Source organism: Barbus barbus, assembly GCF_936440315.1.
Source record: "Barbus barbus genome assembly, chromosome: 41".
Lineage (NCBI taxonomy): Eukaryota > Metazoa > Chordata > Actinopteri > Cypriniformes > Cyprinidae > Barbus > Barbus barbus.
This window is the reverse complement of record NC_136719.1, coordinates 1,030,752-1,056,262: the sequence shown is the minus strand read 5'-3', so window position 1 is coordinate 1,056,262 and position 25,511 is coordinate 1,030,752. Positions and strand designations below refer to the sequence as shown.

Sequence of the window (25,511 nt, the reverse complement as noted above, 5' to 3'; positions counted from 1 at the left end):
TATCCCAGCCATTTCTGTGACGACAATTCAATGCTACAAATTGAAAATGACATTCTAGAGAATTTTGTGCTTTTTTTTTCTCCCAAGGCTTGGTAACGATAATGTCTGTGTGCACAAAGCAAGGTCTGCACAGAAATACTTTTTCAAGTCTAGTGTGGAAGAACTTCCTGTCCTACACAAAGCCCAGACTTCAATGGTGCTCAGATCTGAGCTTTGGCCAGACCGGTAATGTTCTACCACGCTCCGTAATGCATTTCTACATGGTTTCTACACAGCAGCAACAGTGGATGAAACAAAGAGAGGCTACAAATCATTCATGACCTTAAAATTGATATTAACTACAACATATCCATTTCATACTTTTTCAGGAAAATAAGCATCCTCAGTGACAGCAGTTTAGTGCAACATCTAACATGAATTCAGCTGTTAATATAGTGGTGGCCAAAAGTATTTGAAAAATGGTTTTGATTGTTATTTCTATCTTTTGCTGTAGTGTGTCAGTAGAAACTATCAGTTTATATCTCCAAACATTCATTTAGTCATTAATTGTAATAATCCAGTGAGATTTTTTTTGTTTGCACAAAGAGTCTGACAACAGCCAGTGCTCCACACAGAGATCAGGAGTATTCAACAAGTGCCAAAAGCCTTATTTATAAAATATGGCCCTTTTTCACATTTCCAGGTTTCTCAGCAGCGGAAGGCGTCATAGATGGGTTAACTTCAAGAGCAGTGAAGGGGAGAGTACCACAAATAAAACGTTGACAAATTATTACCATAAATGTGACCCTGGACCACAAAACCAGTCATAAGGGTCAATTTTTTTTTTTATTGAGATCTATACATCATATGAAAGCTGAATAAGCTTTCCATGATGTATGGTTTGTTAGGATAGAACAATCTGGAATCTGAGGGTACAAAAATCACCTTTAAAGTTGTTCAAATGAAGTTCTTAGCAATGCCTATTACTAATCAAAAATTACGTTTTGATATTTACAGTAGGAAATTTACAAAATATTGTCATGGAACATGATCTTTACTTAATATCCTAATGATTTCTGGCATAAAAGAAAAATGGATAATTTTGACCTATATAATGTTTTTTTTTTGGCTATTGCTACAAATATACCTGTGTTACTCATGACTGCTTTTTGTGCTCCAGGGTCACAAATGACCCTGAGTGCTTTGTGGAGTGTATTGCTCCATTGTTTTGATGCACTTCTCATTTAAACAGCAGAAATGGTTAAATGGCGCTACTGTTGTCTTTAGGTTTCACAGTCCGGTTGGAACCAAGAACCAGAAGATGGTCTGGTATTTGAGGACCATGTAGACTCATATAGGACAATACAACACAAAATGACTGTCTTCACCTTTAATGAAGCGTGAGTTGCAGTTTGAGAGATGAAAGGATCTGGTCAGCTGTGATGTCTCTGGACTGACAGTCATTTGACAGGAACATCATAACAAATGCACAATTAGACCTTCTAATATTTCACTTTACACATACACCTTCCATAACATATACATTTTCATGACATCAATGTATAAATCTAAATAACTGAATCTAAAGTAGTTGGCATTTCTCGTTCAATTAACATGTAATTTTACACAATATCTGACACAAGATCTGAGTGACAATGTTGACAGTGAATAACACCACTCACCCCGAAATTACTGCAAATGTTACAAAATTATATCCAAGGTCAGAAGGCTCTACAAATAAGGAAAATAAATCATTTAGAGAACTGGGGCCTCATTTATAAAGCTTTGATCGTAGAGTGCGCGTACACTTATTCCACGCCAGCGCTCATATTTATAAAGACGGTCTTTGACGTGGAAAAGTGCTTAGCATCACGCCAGGGTCCGAGCAGACATACACACTTTTTACTGTCGGAGTATTGCAGATTTTTTCAAATATAAGCTGTTCTTGCAGCTCGCTGTTCTAAATGATGATGATTGGTGATGTGTTATGTTAATGATATTAACTAGGAGTCGTTTAAAAGGCAGAGAGCTGAAACCAGTCAATTGTGATTCATAGGTCTCACATCTATAAGAGAAGCGTACGCACGTTTTCTGCTCGTACGTTCATTCTATGAATCACACGTACGCATATTCGAAAGATGATCGTAAGATCAAATTTAGGCTGGTTTCTGCGCAACATTTTATAAATGAGGCCCTTGAACTGGTGTATTTCTTGTGGTCTTGTCTAGTTGTGTTCTGGTACGGTCAGTAAAGCGTCCTCTGGATCTCTGTCCACATCCACATTCTGAAACATCACAAGAAGATGATCAGTATCCCACAAATCCACATCTCAATCAAAGTCAGGAGGCTGATTAAAGTAGAGGATAAAATATGCTTAAATTAACATTTGTAAATGCATCTTTGCCATGCATTTGTAAGTTCACTTCTCTAATAACGAAGGATGTACCAAATAGGCTACTGTTGTTATATGTTCATGCAAGATTACACATCTGATGAATATAAACTGTATTTACTCAAACACATCATGATGGTGCACTTTAAGATGACCAGAGTCCATTCATGTGTTAAGATTGGACTCCCATGTTTTGGGAGTCACTACAGAACCATAGAACCTAATGTTGTTTGCGTTGCACACATACAGGCAATGACCTGTCTGATGCATCAACGACTCCTAGTCAGGGCATCAAAGTGTGCATCAGTGGGAGAGAACAAGAAATGCAGGGTCCAGCCCATGTTAAACCATCCCAGTGCTTCCTTCGCTCACACAACTCCTCGGTTCTTCAGAAGTCAGATATTGTGGAGGCTTCAAATTGGATGTTTTTGCAAAAAAAAAAAAAAACCTGACCCAGGAGCAAAGCATCTTGATATTTATACTAGTTGTAGGCAAAGACCCAACAATTCGGTGCAGCACAGTATCATGGCATGACTTTGTTCACAAGCGCTGACAAACTTGTTAAAAGCAAAATGCAAAGGATATAACTTCGTCTTGAATGTAGGCGAGAACAGGCAGCTGCGATGAAGGAGAGCAGTGAAAAAGAGCTGTCAAATCAGACAACTTCTCAACTTCTAGCCATTACCTACTGGCAGTTTTAGTATCATATTGATTATTTATGTAATGCTGAACTAAAATATTTCTTTCTAAAGCTACTTTTTGTAATGTCTATTCAATGCTTTTCTCATCTAACACAATAATGACTTTATATAATCATTTAGCCAAAACTGATGTGTGATTAATTTGATTAATTAATCTGCAAATCATAATGATTTACACAAAAAAATGTAATCTACATATAGACGTCTTCCCAATTCCAACTGTTCTGGGATCCTTTTATGTTCATACAGATATTTACAAATAATAATAAGAATTCTGATGAAAAAAAGCAAAGCGGGGGTCAATATTAAAAGTAGCAGTCAGTATGTGGTGTGTCCAGGCTTTATGTACTACTTTGCATCTCATCTTAATGAACTGAGAAAGATTTGCCAGTTGTTGCTGTGAGATGTTACTTCACTCTTCCACCAAAGCACTTGCAAGTCCTCAAACACATCTAGGGGTTTATATGGTCACATGTGGTCTGGCATTACAAGGACGACCAGCTGTCCTTCCCTTACTTTACATTACAGACAGTGCAGTTCTCATGCCTCCTGCAGCAGGACCAATGAATGTTCACACAGGTGAGTAGAAACACTGAATTTCTTTCCTCTGCTGTTTTTCATTGTCAGTAGAAAGATCTCTTTACTATCCTAAGTTATTGTACCTGTGACATCCATTTCCATTTGACTGTAATCCGTTAGTGTCTTAAGGACTGTTTTACAGGTATATGCTCAATAATTGTTTATGGTAACAAGCATGAAAAACATTGTTTAAACACTTTCTAATAAAGATCTGTAAAGCTTATTTGGATTTTACAAAATAATCTGCCCAAGTAAACCGCTTTGTCAAAAACCGATTGCGGTGCCCCTAAGTAAAAATGGTAAGGGCACAGTCAAAGTTCAGGCACTGAAAAACTGAATGAAGAATTGGACTGCACAAAGCCTGGACCTGAACCCCATTAAACACCTCTGGTAACACCTTCCTTTAGGGACCAATTCTCTCGATTAACTAGTTGCTTATTATTCACTGAGGTGTATTTAAAAACATATAACATGAATGGGAATATACAGTAAGAGTATAAACAGAAAATACATTAATGTTTAATCAATTTTGCTCATACTACACTGTATTATGAATACTGCCCATCATAGACTGCTATGGATTAAAACACACACTTTTTCCAGACACACAATTTCCCAAAACTTCTTAGATTTACAGTTTTTATTCTATTTTAGTACATTTCCAAACTGTTTTTGTAACATCAGGAGTTGATTTTTCAAAACTTGCTCTCATGCTTGTTATGGTTGTAATTATGGTTGTACATGTATATGGCTGAATCTATACTGTAGTTGACCTTACTATCCATAACCCTATCCCTAAACCTACCCATCACTAAATAAATAAATAAAATAAACCAACTGGTATTTTTAAGCCATCTGGTTTATAAACCATGTTTCTGTTGTAATAACCATGTAATTATACACCGTTGTGTTCGCGTAAACCATAAACATATTCAAGTACACACACGCATTGAACATTGGTGTTTGCATTTAAAATAAATAATACTGTAACAAGTATTCATTATATTTACTGTTGTGGAAAATTTCAAACCATTTGTATTTAATCTATATCTATATAAAGCTACACCAAATTATTATCTGATTAACCATTAAGATAAATTGGATTAATTCACAGTCAAATGTATTAAAATCAACCACAACAGGTGCAAATTAAAAGTTTAATGTTTGTGATATCATCAAAGGTATCAATATCATCTATTAAAATAGATGTAAATAAAGATGAAGCACTTATTAAATGTAGATGGAAAAGTTACTTTATGACTCTGTGCTTTGTAATAACTGAACTGAACGTGCTGAAATTTTGGAAAAAACGGCATTGTTGAAGATCCGTTGTAAAATTAGTACTAAGGGATTTAAAAATACCAATTACTGCAAAATATATAAATAAATAATTGACTGGCCTTTAGTTTATATAAACGTTACAGTATGAACTGTGCTCACCACAGGTCTGTCTCTGTGTGTGTTTACTGCTTCAACATTCAGGAAAATGCACTCAACTTCACAGCCTGCAAATACATAAGGAAAACAGATCATTTTATGATCTAACCGATCTATATGTAAACAGTTATATTTCAGAAGAGAGTAAGAGAGTCTGACCATAGGCAACAGGAGTGAGTTTCATCACCGTATGCAGAGGACACTTCAGATAAGGAAGCTCACCTGGAGGAACATCAGGACAGAGTGCTCATTAAAACAAATGTACATGTACAGTTTTCTATCCAAGCAATTTAAGAGTCAAATGTTGTAAATATCAGTGACACGCAAAATGTGTGTGAACTTCATACCTGGATTTATGTATTGATTAATCATACAATATGGTCTGACCTCAATTATATACAAACACAATATAACACACAAGCAGTTGTACCTTTACATTTTTTACTGAAGACACTGACTAAGCATTTACAGTGCATACTTGAAAATGTGAGTGAACCCCTGAATTTAACAACCTGTGGATCCTCTTTAGCAGAAGCACAACTTCTACCCATGTTTTTCTTGTAGCTGCTTATAAAACATACCCCACATTGAGGATACATTGGGGTAAAGGCACAGAGTGGGGTCAACGAGTGCAGGCGCAAAAGAGTGTGTAAAAAGTCACCAATGCAATCCAATGTTCAGTCACATCAATATGTAACTAGATGAGCAGATAGGTAGATTTTTACTCCCCAATGCTAAAACTAACTTTCTGAGACATACAGTACTATACAGGGCAATGAAATCATGGAATTTTTTACCAAGGTTATTAGTTAGGATAACACGGATAAAATATTTTAGAAGGCAGGTGAAGGCACACTGTATTATTGTATTTATAGTTGAGGCATAAGAAAGAATTAATTGAATGAGCAATCATTTTTATAGTAGGTGATTTATATATTAAAAGGTGGAAGAAATGTTTAAATTGTTGCTCATGGAATGTGAAAAATGTATTTAATATTTTTATATGTATGTAATAATGTATGATTTTTAAGTGTTGTGTGGACTCCAGGAAGACTAGCAATGCTCTTGGGCATAGCTAATGGGGATCCAAATAAATTAACAAATATCAGCAGAGGTGGACAAAGTACACAATTCCACTATTGAAAATACAGATACTGCTGGTCAAATATCACTCCATTACAAGAGAAAGTTGTATAGACAGACTTTTACAGAAGTGCTTGCTTTTAAAAGTACTTAAGTGCCAAAAGTAAATTTCTTTTTTATGTCAATACACTGCCTTAATATTGTTGTACGTAATACTTGCAATACCACCAATAATAATATAATAATACCTACAATTGTAATACTTACAATACATTACGCCTACTGAATGCATTGACTATAGCTTGTAGTATATCTGTGGAATAAAGACCTTTTAGAATGTTAAAAACCTATAGAAATGAAACAAGTGAGTTGACAAAAAAACAATCAAATGAATTTAACACCCCTTCCCACCCCCACAAAAGCAGCATGGTAGTGCTCTCACACAGCTCTGGCAGTGCACACATCTACGTGCAGCCATTCATCCACATTGGAACCGAGTGGACAGTGAAATTACTGTAAATGCAGACTGATAAGAACAAAATCTTGCTTTAACCTGCTTTAAAACCCAAAAACACAACTAGCTGTATAACTGTACAACACCAACACTGCTTTCACAAAAAAAAGCAAAACAGCAAGATTTATTTGACATCAAATGCTCTCTAATCTCTCGTGCGGTCTTTGATGTCCTGCACAGAACGGCCTGTGCAGTGCTGCTTCAAGTCAGACACACACTGTGTTTTGTTAGGAGATGCACAACAGTTCTTCGGTGGCTTTATAGGTAATATTTTCATTTACACAGTTTCGCTAAATCAGACAATATTGTCTGATATTAACAGACAATATTCACTTCTTAACGCTCGTCTTATTATTGAATTATTGTAAATAAATATCACATTTACAACTGGTCAGTGTTCAAAAAATGCTGGGAAATCACTTCATGTATCCCTACAAGAGTGATAACTGATAAACTCAAATTTTAGAAAAGAAAAAATTCACCCATCGACCTTCAAGGCTGCTACATAGTAACAACTTCCTACTTCGAGGACCTTGATAGAAATGTAGTGGAGTGAAAAGTATGATATTTGTCTTAGTCAAAGTAGTGAAGTTAAAGTCATAAGTTTTCAGAAAAAAATAATAATAACACATTCAAAAAGTGTACTTAAGTACAAGTACTCAAGTAAAATGTACTTCGTCCACCTCCAAATGTACTGTCCACCTCTGCATATCAGCATGTATAATGCCAAGCATTGGATGGAGTGGCGTAAAGCACACCACTAGACTCAGGAACGATGGAAATGTGTTCTGTGGAGTGACGAATTGTGCTTCTATTGGGCTAGTCTGGGCTTGTGCAGTTGAAGGAGTCCCATGGTGACTGAAGAGTTTGTAGTTTGACAAGAATCTGTGAATTTCCGGAAGGTCAGACATGTTTCAGTAACAGAACGACAGGATGCCAAAACAGCTGATGCCGGAGCAAGGTAAGCACTGCTCTGGTGGTTAATTCACATATTAAATAGGTTCAGTCCTCCCAAAAAGAGATTTATGAACTTCCCTGGTGGCAATTTTAAAAGGATGTATGTGGAATAGTTTAAACTGTGTCCCAAGTCTACTTCTTTTTTAATAAGGCTGTGGTAATTGTCACAACAAATTAGGCTGTAATTGGGTTGGCTTTCTAGGCTGGGGTTAAATCCTTCTTTCAAGCATGAATGAATGAGTGGAGTCTTTATTTCCTCAAGAGCAAACAACATAAAAAAAAAACAATCTAAATAATGATAGGCCTAATGATCAAACCTAAGTAACAAACACCAGAGTACGTGGATAGGAAAAGTGGCAGTGTGGACTTGAATAAAGATCACAACACTTTTTAATCAATACATAAATCCAGGTCGTTCCAAAGGGTTCACAAACTTTTGATTGCAACTGTACAGCTCAAGTATTGGAGTAATGTTCCAGTAGTATGTTCTGAAAGATTTTCTCTACCTGAGGTTTTGTCTAGGAAGTACGCCAGCAGACAGCGCATGACAGCCTGATGACATATGACCAGAACATTCTCCTGGCGCTCAAGCTCCATGATTACAGGCTCTAAACGCTGAACCAGATCCTCATAGGACTGAACACACACACAAATACACAAGCAATACAAATAAAACAAGGATAAAAACACCTTACTGTCATTTCAGATCAACTGTCTACCTGGCCTCAAAAAAAATAAAAAAAATAAATTCACCCCAAATTTGAAGACAAAATATTTTGATTGCCTCCTGGTGGCTGGCTGCAGTACAGCTCATAAACTACACCCTCACCATGTAAACGAATGGGACGTGAGCCAAACTAAAAAATCTAATTACTTCAGACTACTTTTGATGATTTCTGTCATTTTATGTATTTCTAATCATGCTGAGATACAACCCCAATTCCAGAGAAGTTGGGATGTTTTGTAAAAATGCAATAAAATCAAGAATCTGGGATTTACTTTTATTTAATTGACAAAAGTACAAAGAAAAGTTTTCCAATGTTTTCACTGACCAACGTAAATGTTTTTTGTAAATATGAACAAATTTTGATTTTGATGCCTGCAACACATTCTTAAAAAGTTGTGACAGAGACAAAATAAAAGTGAAAAGGTTATAGAATATCCACTTTAAAATGTTTTGAAACAGTTCTCAGTAAGCAGGTGAATTGGTAATAGGTCAAGGTATCATGTTTGGGTATAAAAGGAGCATCTCAGGCTTTGCAAGCAAAGCTGGATCATGGCTCATCACTTTGTGCCAAATTTCACGAGAGAAGTGTCAAATCAAAAATCACATTTCGCAAGGCAAAATCGCAGAGAATTTACGTCTTTCACCAACTACCATACATAATATTGTGAAAAGATTCAGGGAATCCAGAGAAATCACAGTACATGCATGGCAGGACACCTCAGATGAATGTGTGTTACCTTTGAGCCCTCAGATGGCATTGCATAAGAAACCGTCATGCTGCGGTGTTAAATATAGCCACATGTGCTCAGGATTACTTCAGAAAACTGCTGTCACTTAACTGCTGCATCAAGAAATGCAACTTGAATATCTGTTACTCTAGGAGAAAGCTATACATCAATTCTATGCAGTGATGCCGCCGGGATCTCTGGGCCGGAGCTCACCTCAGATAGTCAAAAACACAGTGGAAATGTGTGCTGTGCTCAGATGAGTCCACATTTCAACTTGTTTCTGGGAAAAATGAATTTTGAGTTCTCAGTCCCAAAGACTAAAGGGACTTTCATCAGTGACAGATGCAAAAGCAAACATCTGTCATGGTATATGAGTACATCAGTGCAAACGGCATGGGTGACTTCCATATGTGTGAGGGTACCACTGACAGGAGGCATATATTGGAGTTGTACAGAGAAATATACTACTGTCAAGATAATGTCTTTCATGGGAAGTCCATGGATATTAGATCAAGACATTGCCAGCTCTCATTCTGCATGTACTACAACAGCGTGGTTTCTTAGAGGCAAAGTGAATGTGTTAGACTGGCCTGCCTGCACTCCAGATCTGACTCCTATTGAAAATGTATGACCAGTCATGAAAAGGAGAATCAGACAACGACAATCACAAACTACTGAGCATTTGAAGCCTTGTTTTAGGAGAGACTGGACAAAAATATTGCTTGCAAAACTGTAACAATTAGTATCCTTAATTCCCAAACAATGAAACATTGTAATTAAAAGGAAAGTTGATGTGACACAGTGTTAAACGTGCCTCTGTCCCAACTTTTTTAGAGTGTGTTGCAGCCATCAAAATCAAAATTTGTTCAAATTTACAAAATACATTTACATTGATCAGTGAAAACTTTGAAAATGTTTTCTTTGTACTTTTGTCAATTAAATAAAAGTTAAAGAGAATGAACAAATCACAGATTCTTGATTTTACTGCATTTTTACAAAACGTCCCACCTTCTCTGGAATTGGGGTTATATGTTCAAGTGTTCATTTTTGTATTAAGTTACTTTCGTGCTGCATGTTTTGTCTTTCGTTGTGAGTGCATGAGTTGAGTGTTCATTCCTTCACTGTGAGCTCATCTTGTTTGTTTTTGTCAAGCACCAGGCATTCTTGTGTGTAGCTCATGGCTAGTGTGGCTTTTCATTAGCCATGTGCTTTTGTGTTGTGTTGTTTTGGGACGTCATGTTTTGTGTGAATACTTTCAAATTTAGCCAAAATATACATAAAACCTGAATTGCACAAAAACAAGTGAGACTGAACGACAAGGCCATACATAAATTTGAAGTGGAGGATGGAGTTCCTCTACACATCTTTATTCATGTATAAACGTAATAGCCTAATGATCATAGTCTGTTGATTTACATTATTAACAAGTTATTGTTGATGATCAGAGAGATAATAATATGTCACTAATTAAAGACTATTTTAAGATAACGGAGGTATAATTTGTATTCTGGAGCATAATTATCATAATTAATAAAAACTAAACCCAGAGTCATTTGCATTATTTGTCGTTGAAATTTATGCATCATCAAAGTTCAACAAATTACCCACAGGAGATAACAAAAATGCAAACTCCAGCAGTGAACTTAGTGAATTTACTACTGGCGCGTAACCTATAAATTCGTAATTATACTTGCCACAACATATACTCACTTCACCCTTTGGATAGCGGTAGCGGTATTTGTCTTGGTCTCTGAGAGCAAACTCCTCAGTAAAGTGATCCTGAATCTCTTCGTAAGTCATCTCCTCACACACACCCTGCACACATGAACACAGGACAAATATCTCTCATGCAAGAAGACACAAACACACTCTGCAAAAGAACCAAAACAAAGGGCTACTGCCTGGGGTTGCAGATCAGCAACTGCTGACAATGTCATATGTGTGACTAGAAACAGGACTAGACTCACAGCATCAATCTCGTTCAGTGCTTTCCACTGTTCATAAGGCACTCCGATTGCCTCTGCGGTCTGGATCGTTCTCCTCATGTGACTGGTCCAGATCTTCAAATCCAGGATGCACTGACCCCTGATGTATGTGCCTAGAGCTGCAGCAAACTGACACAAATAGGTCTTCTGGTTTCAGCTTGTTGCTGTGCAGAGGTTATGGGAGGTTTCTAGGGCATTGTCATGTAATTTTTTTATGGGTGACATGGGAGGGGACCAGCAAGGTGGTTTACTGTTCCAGTCAAATGAGTTCACCGCAAATCTCTATACTATTATGGGTAGGGTTTAGGGCAGTCAAATTAAAATTCAAACATTCATCAAATTTAAGATAAATATGCACAAACAAATGTAAAAACTTGCATTCAATGTTATGATGTGATGCTCCGAAACTATGGGAATTGAGACTTTTCTTACAGCTCACAATTCAAACGTGCCTTTAACATACTCTTTAACTTCAGCCCTAATTAAACACACCTGATCCAGCTAATCAAATCCTTCAGACCTTTTTGAAAACTATATGGTTTATGTGTTGGAGCAGGGCTGTGGCTCTCCAGGAACTGCATTCTGTACCCCTGCTTTATGCAGATTTGTGGTTATCAATTACATAGCCATAACCCACTGACAGCGTACAACTCAAGGATCCCAACTTTGCACATCTTTTGTGCAATTTGACTTAAACAGATGTAAAGTTCGCACTGTGTGAGAAAATAGCGAAGTTATGGGAACGCCTCTGCATGATTGCACTTGTAAAATCACAAAGCACGTGTAAAATCAGGCCAATGGCATGGTGCAACATCACGGTGACATCAGGACCAGGAAACTTAAAAGTGCATCCAGAACAAACAGTGTCGGGCCAAAAGCGGGTGTGCTAGTCGCGTTTCTACTGTCACTTCCGTGGCTTGATCATGTCTCGATCATAATCAGGCTTTCTCAGGGCCAAAGCAGGCCAACTGGGGCTAGAGGAGTGGTCATGTTCAAAGGCGGAGTTTATCCGAGTTGGAAGATGGTCGGAACTGGTTCTCATTTCCCATGTTTTCATATCAAGCTACCAGCTAAAATCAGCATTTAAAACCTTTAAAACTATTTTAAACTACTTTAAAATTCACCTTCAGACACCAGCGAGTGTCTGAAATAACTTACAATTGCGATCCGATGGGAATTTTGTTCACTGTGTGAGGCAGAAATGAATAATATGTGATGCTAAATACGCTACCCGATCGGTATAATAATAAATACAATTTATGCTTAAAAATACCAGAGACGAATGGAAGAGCTTAGACAAATCATATATGATTATAATCGTGTATTTATTTGGATTCTTATTTAATCTCTGTCCTGTGTCTTTGTTGATACTGGACTTCTGCATCCTGTTTAATAATAACTCCGGTTTTCTGTCTGTCAGCTTCCTCTGTTGCTTTGGCTGAAAGGATAACAGTAGCATATAGTGAGACAGGATAGTGGCCAAACATCCTCATATTATATAACTTCTTTCTAAAGAAGATTGATGCAAACATATGAGGGTTTGTCAATGTTTTTTTTCTATTGTTATATTTGTATGCATTTGGACTTAAATGGACTGAATTGTTATGTGCATTTCTGTGATTACAAATAAACGGAGCAGCTGTACTGAACAAGTAAGATTTAGCATCACTGATGTGCACTTCTGACACAAATTAATAAATTACTGTCACTGTAACATTTTTTTATCATAAATCATTGGTACATTAAATATTGATGCTGGAGTCTTTTTACGTTTTTATGTAATGACGAAGCGTCCGCTTCTGTCAAATGCGTTTTGCGTTATTCATTTTTCCTCTTGCTGGTGAAATGGTGATGTTGTGTGATGTTTGCTTCAGAGAGGCGTGTTATGGGCTGGATTTTAAAGTAGCTCTGGTCCAACAGTGGAAACACAGCATGATTTTGGCCTCGTGGCTTGAGATGCGAGGCTATTGGCCCTACCCGGCTTGTTGTTAGCACTGGCTTGCTCTGGCCTGATAGTGGAAATGTGGCTATTGTGTGTCAAGTTTATGTTGTTTGTCCTGTGTCAGTGCACAATTCAGTTACAAACAAGTTATGGTGTGAAAACGTACTCGGTTACTAACGTAACCTCGGTTCCCTTAGATACGGGAACGAGTACTGCGTCGCTAGACGCTATGGGAAAAACTCCTTTTTCTCCGAGGACTGAAGACTTTTTCAATCACGCAGTGTGACTGCACGGCCATTGGTTCGTGCAGTAATAAAAAACGAACCAATGGCTCGTCAGTGGTACTGCACGAGCCTATGGCGGCAAAGCCCGCCAGAGCCCGCCAGAAGGGGCGGGGTCATCTGGCTATATAAGCGGGCGCTTCGCCATAGGAAAACAGGCCAATTCGACTGAAGCGACGACCTGAGTCGTGCAGCTGCATGGCATGGCATAGTACGCAGTACTCGTTCCCGTATCTAAGGGAACCGAGGTTACATTAGTAACCGAGTACGTTCCCTGTCGATACTACACTCGTACTGTGTCGCTAGACGCTATGGGGAACAAATACAATCCCGCCATGCCATGAAGAGAAACGACAATCATAAAACTGGCCTTGAGCAATAAGGCTCAGAGGGACCAATTATGAGCAGGAAGAATCCTGCAGGAGGCATGAGGACCGAACTCTTTAGAGGTCTGTCCAGCCTAGAAATCGTTTCAACGGTCATAAGTACAGCCTCAGCACCAGGAATGGGGCCAAGAGCGTTCTTGGAGAATCAGGCAATGCCTGAGGGGACCGCTTAAGACAGGCGTGTGCCATCTAAGCAGAGAGAACCCTAGCCTGTAAGGCTGGGACATCCAAGTTATAGAACCTGGCAAATGTGGACGGCGTGGCCCAGCCGGCCGCCGCACAAATGTCTGCCATAGACACACCACTAGACCACGCCCAAAAAGAGGCCACGCCTCTCGTGGAATGGGCTCTCACTCCAATGGGGCTCAGGAAGCCCAGGGAGGAGTATGCTAGTGTGATAGCGTCAAGTAACCATCGAGATATTCTGTGCTTTGTGACCGGAGACCATGAATCAGAGCAATCGGGGGAAAAGCTTATAGAAGGAGGTTGGGCCATTCGTGGGCCAACGCGTCCTCGCTCTTCCAAAAATAAATCTGGCAGTGAGAGTTGTCTTTGGGGGCGAAGAGGTCGACCTGTGCCCTGCCAAAGATTTGCCAGATTTCCTGAACTGTCTGTGGGTGGAGCATCCACTCCTCTGAGGGGACGTTGTTCCGAGAGAGCATGTTTGCTCCTTGTTCAGAACACCGGGCACATGAGCTGCTCTCAGTGAGCGCAGGTTGAGATGTGCCCATACCAAGAGGCGCTCTGCCATCTCGAAAAGGCGTTTCGAGGTGAGCCCGCCCTGGCGATTTATTTATGACACCACTGTCATGTTGTCCGAGCGGACTAGCACGTGGTGTCCCTTCAGGACTGGCAGGAAGAACTGAAGAGCTCGACATACTGCTTTCATTTCAAGGCAGTTGATGTGCATCTGTCCTTCTGCGTTCGTCCAGGAGCCGAAGGTCGGTTTGCCATTGCACAGAGCTCCCCAACCTATGTTGGAAGCATCTGTTGTAACAACCTTCCTTCTGTAAACCAAACCCATTGTCACGCCTTGTTTATTTTTCCTCACTATAGTAGTGATCGGCTGTGTGGGCGCTATATAAATGGGCCCAGTTCACAACAGTATGTACACAAACACATTGCCGTCGACACACCGAGCTAAACGGGGTGTTCAGAGGCGTGACAGAGGCCGTTTCACGGCGCTAGACTCAATGCTTCCATCAGGAGAGCAGTTAACTCCCCCGTGGGTGGGGTCTAGAGTCTGAACCTGACAGAGATAATCATAATGACAGCCCTTTCTATCAATCTGCCTAAAAAGATCAAACCACTCATTAGAAGAGGGGTGCTGATGATCTTTGTGTGTTAACACCCTGGCAGATCAAAAACTGATGCACGCATCCCATCAGATCCGTTCGTAGCGGACGAGGGGAGGCAGGGCAAGACACAGACTGTCAGCTGTCAGATCAAAGCTGTATGGAGAGTGAAACACGGGGCTTTGGCCAGCGTAAATTCACTCAAGCTTGAACGCTCAAACCCGCGATTTGATATTTCTTCTCCGAGGTAACTGGGAGAGGAGAAACACGAGAGCAGGGGAGGCGGGGCCTACTTTGTTGAAGTAGGATAACCGCGAGCGCAGCAAGGACAGCTTAATAGTGAAAATAGCGCGAGCAGATCAAAGAGCTGCTAGAGGCGCTAATCCTTAGTGCAAACACACCGGCAGATCAAAGCGCTGTGTGCAGAGTGAAACACGTGGGGCTATGCCAGCGCGCAAAAATCACTCGAGCCTGCCCGCTCAGCCCCGCGATCTCTCAGTTTCCAGAGAGTGAGAGCGGGGAAGGCGGGGCCAACCAGCGCAGTGTTGTAAGATCTGTATAAATGGATTGTGCCACTCAGTGCGATGAGGAGCGCTGATCCTCACGTGTTTAACACACTCCGGCAGATTAAAGTGAGCACACGAGACAAACTGGCGTGCAATCACTCAAGCCTGATCGCTTCGCTCTACTCCGCGAGTTAAGTGTTCCTTCCTCCGAGGTGTCTGGGAGAAGAGGAACATGAAAGCGGGGAAGGCAGTGGCGCCTTATAGTGAGCGAATCAGTGGCGACTTTCGACGAAAGCAGTCTGTTTGTGAGGGAGCAGCTTTAGCGACGCACACGCAAAGCTGTCAAAGATAGCTTTCTACTCCGGTCCGCCCAAGAGGATATAGCCGCTCATGTAACGAGGGGCGGTGATTCTCACGTGTAAAAACACTGGCGGATCAGAGCGCTGCGGTAAGAGTGAGCACGCGGGCTCTTGAGCCAGCGTGGGATCACTCAAAACCGGTTACTTAGCCCCGTGGCCCTATCGTTTCATTCTCCGAGCTTGCTGAGAGAGGAGAAACGGAAGAGCGGAGCTGCCTTGCTAGAAGGCCAGCGAGTGGAGAAGAGCGAGACTCATACTCGAGTGAGCATTCTGTCTCAATGAACGCGCAGTCTGTGTGGGCGTTGCCCACAGAGGCGAAGCGCTCACTGCCCTTCTGCATCGTGCAGAATTCTCTGCGCGAGCCACACTCGCAGTGCGACATTTGCAACAACGTCGCTTGAAATTTGCTCTTTCAGAGAAATTTGATTTTAGACTCACCGGATGGCCGCAGGGGACGAGGCTGGCATCTGCACAGGTCGCTGGAGCAGCTCGAAGAGCAGGCAGAGCAGCGAGAGGGTGCAGAGGAAAAGGCAGCTTCTATCCGCAGCGAGGCGTTTCTACGGCGAGCGTCTTCCAGTCTCGAGTGTCAGCGAAGGGATGATCGTCGTCGCTGAAGGAGAATTGATCTGTTTTCCTATGGCGAAGCGCCCGCTTATATAGCCAGATGACCCCGCTCCTTCTGGCCGGCTCTGGCGTGCTTTGCCGCTCCACTGTGCAGTGCAGTACCACTGACGAGCCATTGGTTCGTTTTTTATTACTGCACGAACCAATGGCCGTGCAGTCACACTGGTGATTGAAAAAGTCTTCAGTCCTCGGAGAAAAAGGAGTTTTTCCCATAGCGTCTAGCGACGCAGTACGAGTGTAGTATCGACAGGGAACAGTAATTTATGTGTTATTCACTGTCTGCACTATATTATGAGTGGGGACACACATGATTTATGTGTTGTTTGGTTCTCCTGTGACCAAGCAAACTTTAAGCAAGTGGATATTAGGTCACACTTTATATTAGGTGGCCTTAACTACTATGTACTTACATCAAAAAATAAGTACAATGTACTTATTGTGTTCATATTGTATTGCAAAACACTTTTGATGCTATTGAGGTGGGATATGAGTAAGGTTAGGGACAGGTTTGGTGGCATGGGTAGGTTTAAGGGTGGGTTAAGGTGTAAGGGATGGGTTAAAAGTGTAATTATAAATGTGATTACAGAAATTAATTACAGATGTAATTGCATATAGGTATTTAAAAAAAATATATAAGTACAATGTAAAAACATGTATGTACAGAATCATTGCATTGTACTAAATGATTAATTTAAATGTAAGTCATAGTAGTTAAGGCCACCTAATATAAAGTGGGACCTTTGAGGTTATATCTCTTGCTGTCCCTCTGGCCAACCTTTACCAATGGTTGTCAGAGCTCTCTCAACTAGGAGTATGGTGGCTTCTAAAGCTTTGTTGTCAAGTGTATCCCTTCAAGATGTTTGTGATGTGGCAGGCTAGTCCTTTCCGCTGATATTTGTAAAATTTTATAACTTAGACCTGGGCTCTGCTCAAGGTTCTCAGGTGCTGCTGTCTTAGATGTGCATGCGTGATATCACATTAGACAGTTGTAAGTATGGTAAAGTAGGTATTATCATTCCCATAGCATCGTTATTTTCAGATGCAACACAAGTATCGGGTTACAACTGTAACCATGGTTCCCTGAGAAGGGAACGAGACTCTGTGTTGTTCTGCCATACTTTCTGCATTCCTGTGATCGACCTGCTTCAACCTATCAGAAGCTAACACTGTTTGTTCCGGATGTGCTTTTAAGCTTCCTGGTCCTGCTTTTGTGTTTTGTTTTTGGAAAGAAAGAAAGGCTTTGTTTTGGTTATCACCAAAACTGTTTTGTTTCGAATTATTAGACCTTTATGCCTTCTCAGAAGGCTGTCTGAAATTGGCTTCTGGAGGTAACATTGTAAACAAACTCTGAAGTCACTGGCTGATAGAGTAACAAGTATACTATCTGTACTAAATAGTATTTTGAATTAGTGTGCTCTGAGTAATATAGCCAATTTGAATCAAAGTAAAAAAAAGTATAGCATACAATAGCCTTCAAGAATATCTTTAAAAATATTTGTATCATGACAAACTCTCTGAAAATTTTAGCATGGTAAAGGATATGACAATGTTAATGTATTTGGTCTTTGCTGTTGTTGTACTGTAGATTATTGCTGCTGCTAGTGCTACACAGCAACTACAGGAACTTGCTATTGCCAATACATACGCCTATACGTTGCTGTGAGTATTTAAAACATACTGCTGCTGCACAAATAGCATATATAATAACCCGTAGCAGATCTATACGTGGAGCTGGGGAAGGTGGAGGGCTTCAGAGGAACTCTGAAAGCACGCTGTGAAATGCTCTAGTGAATGCTAACCAGTATTTAAATGTAAAGCAGCAAGCCCTTTGGCTGTGTATTCAACTTGAATCAATCAGCTTGTGCCAAGTAGTATAACGCTGTGAATATCATCAGTTTGCCTTAATGACCCGTCAGTCTGCGCCATCTAGAGTTTCATGACAGAACTTGGCTATTATTCAGAGGCCATTCATTTATTTGAAGAGTTTTGTTTGTATTTACCAGAATTTTTGGCCTTAAATTTTTTCAGTTTTTTTTTTACCTTAACATTGTGTGATGTTACATTTCTTTTTGTAATCATAGTATAGAACTTACAGGTAATTATTTAACTGACAAAATATTTATTTATTTATTTGCTGCCTCAAGAAGCATTAAGACAAAGGAAAGTAGTAGAGCATCTCTCCTCAATAAAGGTATTAGTTGTAACATTAGTAGGAACAATAAACAAAATAATTCATTAAAACGTTCCAGTCAACAATTCAGCCTAAAAGCCCTGCTCAACACTATTTGCATTATTTTAATCAGATTTACGCTGACCTTCATTCCTCGTGGTGAGAGGCCGGAATCACCTCCGATACGCCCCAAAAGGTTGAGTTCACTCTCTCCATGACGACAGAGGTAGATAGTGCGAGGTGTGACATGGATGTTCATCAGATAGTAGACGATCCTGCTCTGAATATGATCTTGAACCTGATTAACCAGGTACCTGCTGCCCACGTTAAAGATCTTAATGTATGACAGGTTCCTGTGGAACAAAGAGAGAGGACAGTAATGGTGGGGACTTCCACTACAATCACGTCAAACAACAGATGTTTGTCAAATTCACTCAGGGTGACAATGTTTCACCTGTCTTTGTCATCATCTAAAGGAACGTATGTGAGTTTGTAGCAGTCTATTCTCTTAAGGAAGTCAGTCACAGCCTCCTCTTTGTCACAGTTAACATAATCAGGACTGCTCAGCTTCACTTGCTGCAGATAAACAAAGGTATTTTACAGGAAGCAGAGCATGTATGTTTTTAAAGACTTGCCTATAAAACAAATACATACTCCATTACAGACAACTGACCAGGGAATATTTAAAATGATGCACCTCATTACAAAGCAACTCACACATACAGCCACAATAATACACACAGATCAATAATTAAAACATGTTATGATATACTCATATTTATTCACCTTGATGTTTTCTGCAATGATTTCTGGGTCATCACAAAGAGACTCAACAAAAAACACCTACAAGAAAGACAACCCTACTTTAAAAGTTATACATTGTAGAAATATTTTCTAAATATATTCTAGAAATGAGGTCTTAATTTGGTAACACTTTAGATTAGTAAACATTATTCACTATTAACTAGTTGCTTCTTAGCCTGCGTATTACTAGCATACTGGCTGTTTATTAGTACTTATAAATAACATCTTAATGCATGACCATATTCTAAATTCCTTAACATAACTACTACAATGGTAACACTTTAGAATAGGGTACACTTATTCGCTATTAACTACGACTTTTCCCTCAATAAAATTCCTAATTTGCTGCTTATTAATAGCTAGTAAGGTAGTTGTTATGTTTAGGTATTGGGTAGGATTAGGGATGTAAAATAAGGTCGTGTAGAATAAGGCATTAATATGTGCTTAATTACTACTAATAAATGACTAATATTCTAGTAATATTCATGCTAATAAGCAACTAGTTAAGAGACCTTAAAATAAAGTGTTACCACTACAACTACCTTACTTACTACCAACAAGCAGCAAATTATAAGTTTATTTAGGGAAAACTCTTAGCTAACAAGTGAACACGTGTTCCCTAATCTAAAGTGTTGCCATTAAATAACCTTTTTCACTCACTTTATAGCCGTTCTCTTTAGCAAAGGTGAGAATCACCTCTCTGCGCTCTCGTGTTGTGTTGGTCGCATCAAACACCTAAAGATAAATGTGCTGAATTAATCATACAATCATTAAAAACATTTCACATACACTACCGATCAGAAAATATGATATATAGCAGTATATAAAATATAAGTAAGTAAAATATAGCAGTGAGCATGTGTGTGTGTATGCAGTCACTTACTGCCACTTGTCCATGATCCTGAGTGAAGTAACAAAAGACGTCCTTCAACGCCGCCAGAGCACAAGCTCTAAAGCACACAGTTTACAAAAAAACTAAAACACCAAAAATGCGTACAATCGTACAATACAGTTGATACAACAGTTAGTTCTGCTGCCCATATCTGATTGGGTGAATGGTATACTGATATAAGATGAATTCCGGTTGCAAGTGAGCATCCCTATGACCTACTCACTACAAAAGACAGAGCCCCTTAAGCGGGAAATCAAAAGGAAGTCAATGGAAGTCCAGAGCAACCTTAGCGCTCTTAGTGGTGGAGATTGTTGAAAGTAACCATCTTTATTAGAGACTCACAGTATCATTCACTCAACGTATGGATTCAGGAACAAATACTGCCACAGTGTATTGACTCAGAGGTAAACTTTGGCCGAATCATAGCCTTGCTGATATTCAGACAAATAGCTTAATAGCACTCTTGTTTAGGTGATACAGCTTGAATAAAACACTGATGTATAAAGTGTGAGTTTCTCACTTGCGAATTTTCATGGCCTCTTCGTTGTCTGGGCGGAAGAATTCAAAACTCTTATAGGTGCGTACAGCATCCCTGCGGTACTGTCCAACGTTAAACACTGTTAAAATAGTTTCACATCAGTGATAATGTATAGTGCAAGAAATAATGCTCTATGATTTGATTCAACAACCGAGGCAGTTAGAGATTCATCTTTTAAGACTTCTTGAAAAACAACCAAACATTTTGCCAAATTTGCCCAATTAACAGTGAAAATTCCAGAAATAACCATATTGTTGCCAACAAAAACATATATTTCTAAAATCTGCTAATATATTAGCCAGAAATTACATGTATCGGCCATTAACTGTGCTATTTGGCCAGTTAACAGAAACAGATTTCCAAAGTTTTCACTGACCAGCTTAAATATATTTTGTATATAAATACATTTTGATTTTGATGACTGCAACACAATCCAAAAAAGTTGGAACAGAGGCAAAATAAAAGTAAAAAGGTCATCCACCTTATTTTTCCCGTAAGAGGAGGCGTGGCCATTTGTAAATTTACTGTCTGGCTATTTTTAGCTGTACAAAACACCTTGATATTTCAAACTATTATTATTTTTATTTTAAATTGGTATTATTTTAATGTATTATCCTAATTATGAACACACTGTTTTGTAGTGCAAACCGTTTTACCCTTTACTGCACTTTGTTATTCTTCTCATTATTTCCCTACAGCGGTTGATGAACTGGAAGTCTCACACATTGACAGAAAACCACTTCCACACTGAAAAATAAGGTGGATAGAATATACAAGTTAATCTGTTGAATCAGTCCATAAGAAGGTGAAATGGTAATAGGTAAGGGGATCATATTTGTGTGTAAAAGGTGCATCTCAGTCTTTGCCAGCAAAGCCACTTTGTGCCATATTTCATGAGATGAGTGTCAAACAAACAAAAAACGAACACATTTCTCAATGCAAAATCGCAAAGAATTTAGGTCTTTCACCAACTGCCATACATAATACTGTGAAAAGGTTCAGGGAATCCAGAGAAATCTCAGTACATGCAGGGCAAGGCAGGAAACCTCAGGTGAATGTGTGTGACCTTTGAGCCCTCAGACGGCATTGCATAAGAAACCGTCATGTGTTAAATATAGCCACATGTGCTATATATAGCTTAATATAGCCCAACTTCTTTAGACTATGTTGCAGCCATCAACATTAAAATTAATTTAGATTTACAAAATACAATTAAGTTGGTCAGTGAAAACACTGGAAATCTTTTCTTTGTATGTTTGTCAATTTAATAAAGGTTTAAGAGAATGAACAAATCACAGATTCTTCATTTTTATTGCATTTTACAAAATGTCCCAACATTTTTTGAATTGAGGTTGTATTGTGCGAGAATATATTGTTCTTTACCTGTTAACCTGATTAACTGATTCGTTCATATAATGTTTCTACAGTATGCATAATAATTCTCACCCCTGGTGGGAACTCCAATCCAGTTGAGGTAGCGTGTGAGCTTCTTTGAGATGTAGGTCTTTCCACGGGCAGGCAGACCAATCATCACAATCATGGTGGGAGAGTTGGTGAACTGTGGTACTGATGCTGAAATAAACACACACAACATGTGTAAACAAAAACAAATCATCAGTTTTATACACTAATCTAACATTTCATACATTCATACAGAAACATATTCATCATTTGATATAGTTTAATAATGGATTTCTTAAACTGATCTCAATGGACACAGAAGCCTTGTTTACACTTATTTAATTGTAATTTACATCAGTGAAAATATTGTACTAGTGCCTCTTGTATCAGTGGTCTCTGTGTTTGTTTGTGTGTGTGCAAAGGGCAGTGAACTGGACTTCAGTGAGGTGAACAACCCCGAGGACACAAACCGTCACACACTGCATCAAACACACACAAAAACTGACATTTTATTACAAATAATTGCAACCGAATTTTATTAGGAAATATCCTCTGCATATATGATTCATTTTAAAGCAGTTTCACTATGCAATATACTTTCTTTGTGATCAACTTTTTATAGTCTTTTACTTATAACATCATAACATGATAAAAAAAAGTCCAGTCAAAGACGAGAGGAAAAAAAAAAGGGGGGGGGGGGGGGGGATCATTATTTTATACAGTATAATCAAGTATGTTAGAGGAAAAATATTGCCAAGCATCAATAGTACTTTGGCCTTATTAATTTGTGATGTTGTATATTCACAAGTCACTATTTTAAGGAGGATATGGATCCAGTATGTTTTTCCACATGTGCGGTGTAAACCAGTTCTGAAACTATGCAATATATTACTTTCTTAGCTCTCTATTTACATATGACTCTCACTTATTGAGTCCCTTAAATATAAAGGTTTTAGTAAAAATTGTTTACGATGGTCTAAAAAAAAAAGTTTATACAAATGTTTAACAAAGAAGCATTTAAAAGGTTCACTTGGCAAGATACATTTCTAACCGTGTAATTAACTGATAGCCTACTTTTAAAACTTGATAAGACCACAGAAATAGAGTGAGGGATAAGACAGAGATGTTTCTTTAGACGAATGACTTACAGCCTCTTCTCTGTCTCAACCTGCTGCTCATCCATGGCACCCAGATCTTCTCCAGAGGATTTTGTGTCAGTTCAATTTGTGAGTGATACATATTCACCAATGTGTGTGAGACAGCTGTGTCTGAGTATGGTGCGTGCACAAAGTGACCAGTAGCGCTGTAGCCTTGTCCAAGGAGATGTGTATTTAAACCCCGATGAAGGAGGTGCATCAAGCACCTGATACAATGTTACGCAAAAACAGCCTATCAACATTCACCACAAAACAGGCCAGATCTGAATACAGGGTATGCCACTGATAATAACCATTAAAAACAAGGCACTCTTTCCATCGTCTAATTTTAAACACAATAATAATAAAACAAAGTATTAAAAAAAATTAAAATACTAGTGTATCCTACACGAAGGTTTTTAATGCATGACTATTTTTCTGTAGTTGTAACTCAAACAGCAGACAGATGCTCTCTGTCCAGAAGTCTGTTTATCCAGAACACATTTGACACATCGGTAAGAAGACACCACAGCCCTGCCAGCACAGATACCTATTTATGTGTGTACAGGTTTGACTATGCTTGTGAGGTCCAACATGTCCTCACTAATACAGTGAAATCTGTTAAACACCAACTAGAAAGCAGAACCTCACTAGTCAAAAAGTTTCACAGATAGGCCAGATATAGTGTTATGCAAAGGTTTCTGTGAGGGTTATTTTAAAGGGCAGGGGCTGGGTTAGGCAATAGAAAATATCACTAACTTGATATAAAAACGATGGAAGTCTTTTAGATGTCCTCATACTAGTGAAACCAGTGTGTGTGAGTGTGAGTGTGAGTGTGTGTGTGTGTGTGTGTATTGACAAACGCAGTTTTCATGCAGTATCTCATGCTCATTGATATTTATTTCAGTCTAACCTGTGCTCTCGCAGCGCGTTCTCTGTCTCATGGCGGCTTTCTCACGACGCTCCATTAATAACACACATTAACACAAACACCGCACAAACAGCCAACATACCAACCATACTGCGCGAGGACTGCTGACTTATAGTCACGATATTCACGAGTCATGATTACGTCTTCTGTCTCCTTCCAATAGAGAAGGGTTGACTCGCCATAGTAGCGCTTGTAGCCCGCGGTCATGTGTCTTTATAAGCTCTCACGAGAATTAGGTCTCTTCACACTTGTTCTGTATCTGAAAAACAAAACTTCGACGCGTTTTCAACATAATGCATAAAATGATGCTGCCTGGTGCTGGATATTATGAAATTCAATTTTAACAGATTTCTAAAACATAATGTAGGGTGACCATTGCTGAACATTATCCATAATAATCAGCCTACTTTCTGGTTTTCAACTTGATATGCTTCCACCTCTAACTAAGAAATAATGCACATTAAATGACTTGTTTTTTAATAACACTGTTATAAAAAAAAAATCCAGACTGAATCGCGGAATCAGTCGCAGAAACCGAACATGGAATTGGCAAATGTTCAGTAAATAAATCCAAAGGAGGGATGTACACAATCAAAATTATTGCGATATGGACTAGTGTCTGTGAATATTAAACTGCGAGAAAGATATGAAATCTGTATGTTCTGCGTGTCTCTGTGTGAATGAATGGTGCAGGTCTGCTTCTAATGTACTCATGAGCAGAGATGATAAGCAACTTAAAGGGATAGTTCACCCAAAAATGAGAATTCTGTCATCATTTACTCATATTCAAGTGGTTCTAAACCTGTTTGAATTTCTTTGTTCTGCCGAACTCAAAGGAAGATATTTTGAAGAAAGTTTGTAACCAGGCTGTTTTGGGGCACCATTGACTTCCATAGTAGGAAAAAAAAAATACTATTGAAGTCAATGGTGCCCTAGAACTGCTCTGTTCCCCACATTCTTCAGAATATCTTCCTTTGTGTTCAGCAGAACAAAGACATTCATACAGGTGTGGAACTACTTGAGGGTGAGTAAATGATGACAGAATTAAAATTTTTGGGTAAACTATCCCTTTAACTAGCACAGGTGAACATAAATCAGCCACTATGGCAAGCAGCGTTGGGTGCAATGCATTTCAAGAGATGCCAGTTATTTAATCTGATTACT

General features: G+C 39.0%; 1 protein-coding gene across 2 annotated transcripts; it reads right to left on the bottom strand.

Moving 5' to 3' along the window:
- Positions 1–1,353: 1,353 nt before the first annotated feature.
- LOC306860971 (6-phosphofructo-2-kinase/fructose-2,6-bisphosphatase-like) lies at positions 1,354–24,572 on the bottom strand (the record flags this gene model as incomplete). 2 transcript variants are annotated; one of them, XM_079402998.1, is made up of 14 exons in its annotated part: positions 1,354–2,263; positions 5,092–5,156; positions 5,248–5,310; positions 8,149–8,278; positions 10,808–10,912; positions 11,065–11,211; positions 18,791–18,998; positions 19,100–19,221; positions 19,432–19,488; positions 20,110–20,184; positions 20,333–20,399; positions 20,862–20,958; positions 22,326–22,451; positions 24,330–24,384. In XM_079402998.1, 14 exons carry the CDS (start codon positions 24,382–24,384, stop codon positions 2,204–2,206), a joined length of 1,377 nt encoding a protein of 458 aa, XP_079259124.1. In that variant the 3' UTR covers positions 1,354–2,203. The 2 variants fall into 2 exon arrangements, with proteins under 2 accessions (XP_079259124.1, XP_079259123.1); XM_079402997.1 differs by having other exon boundaries at positions 1,355–2,263; positions 23,429–24,572.
- Between the last annotated feature and the right edge of the window lie 939 nt (positions 24,573–25,511).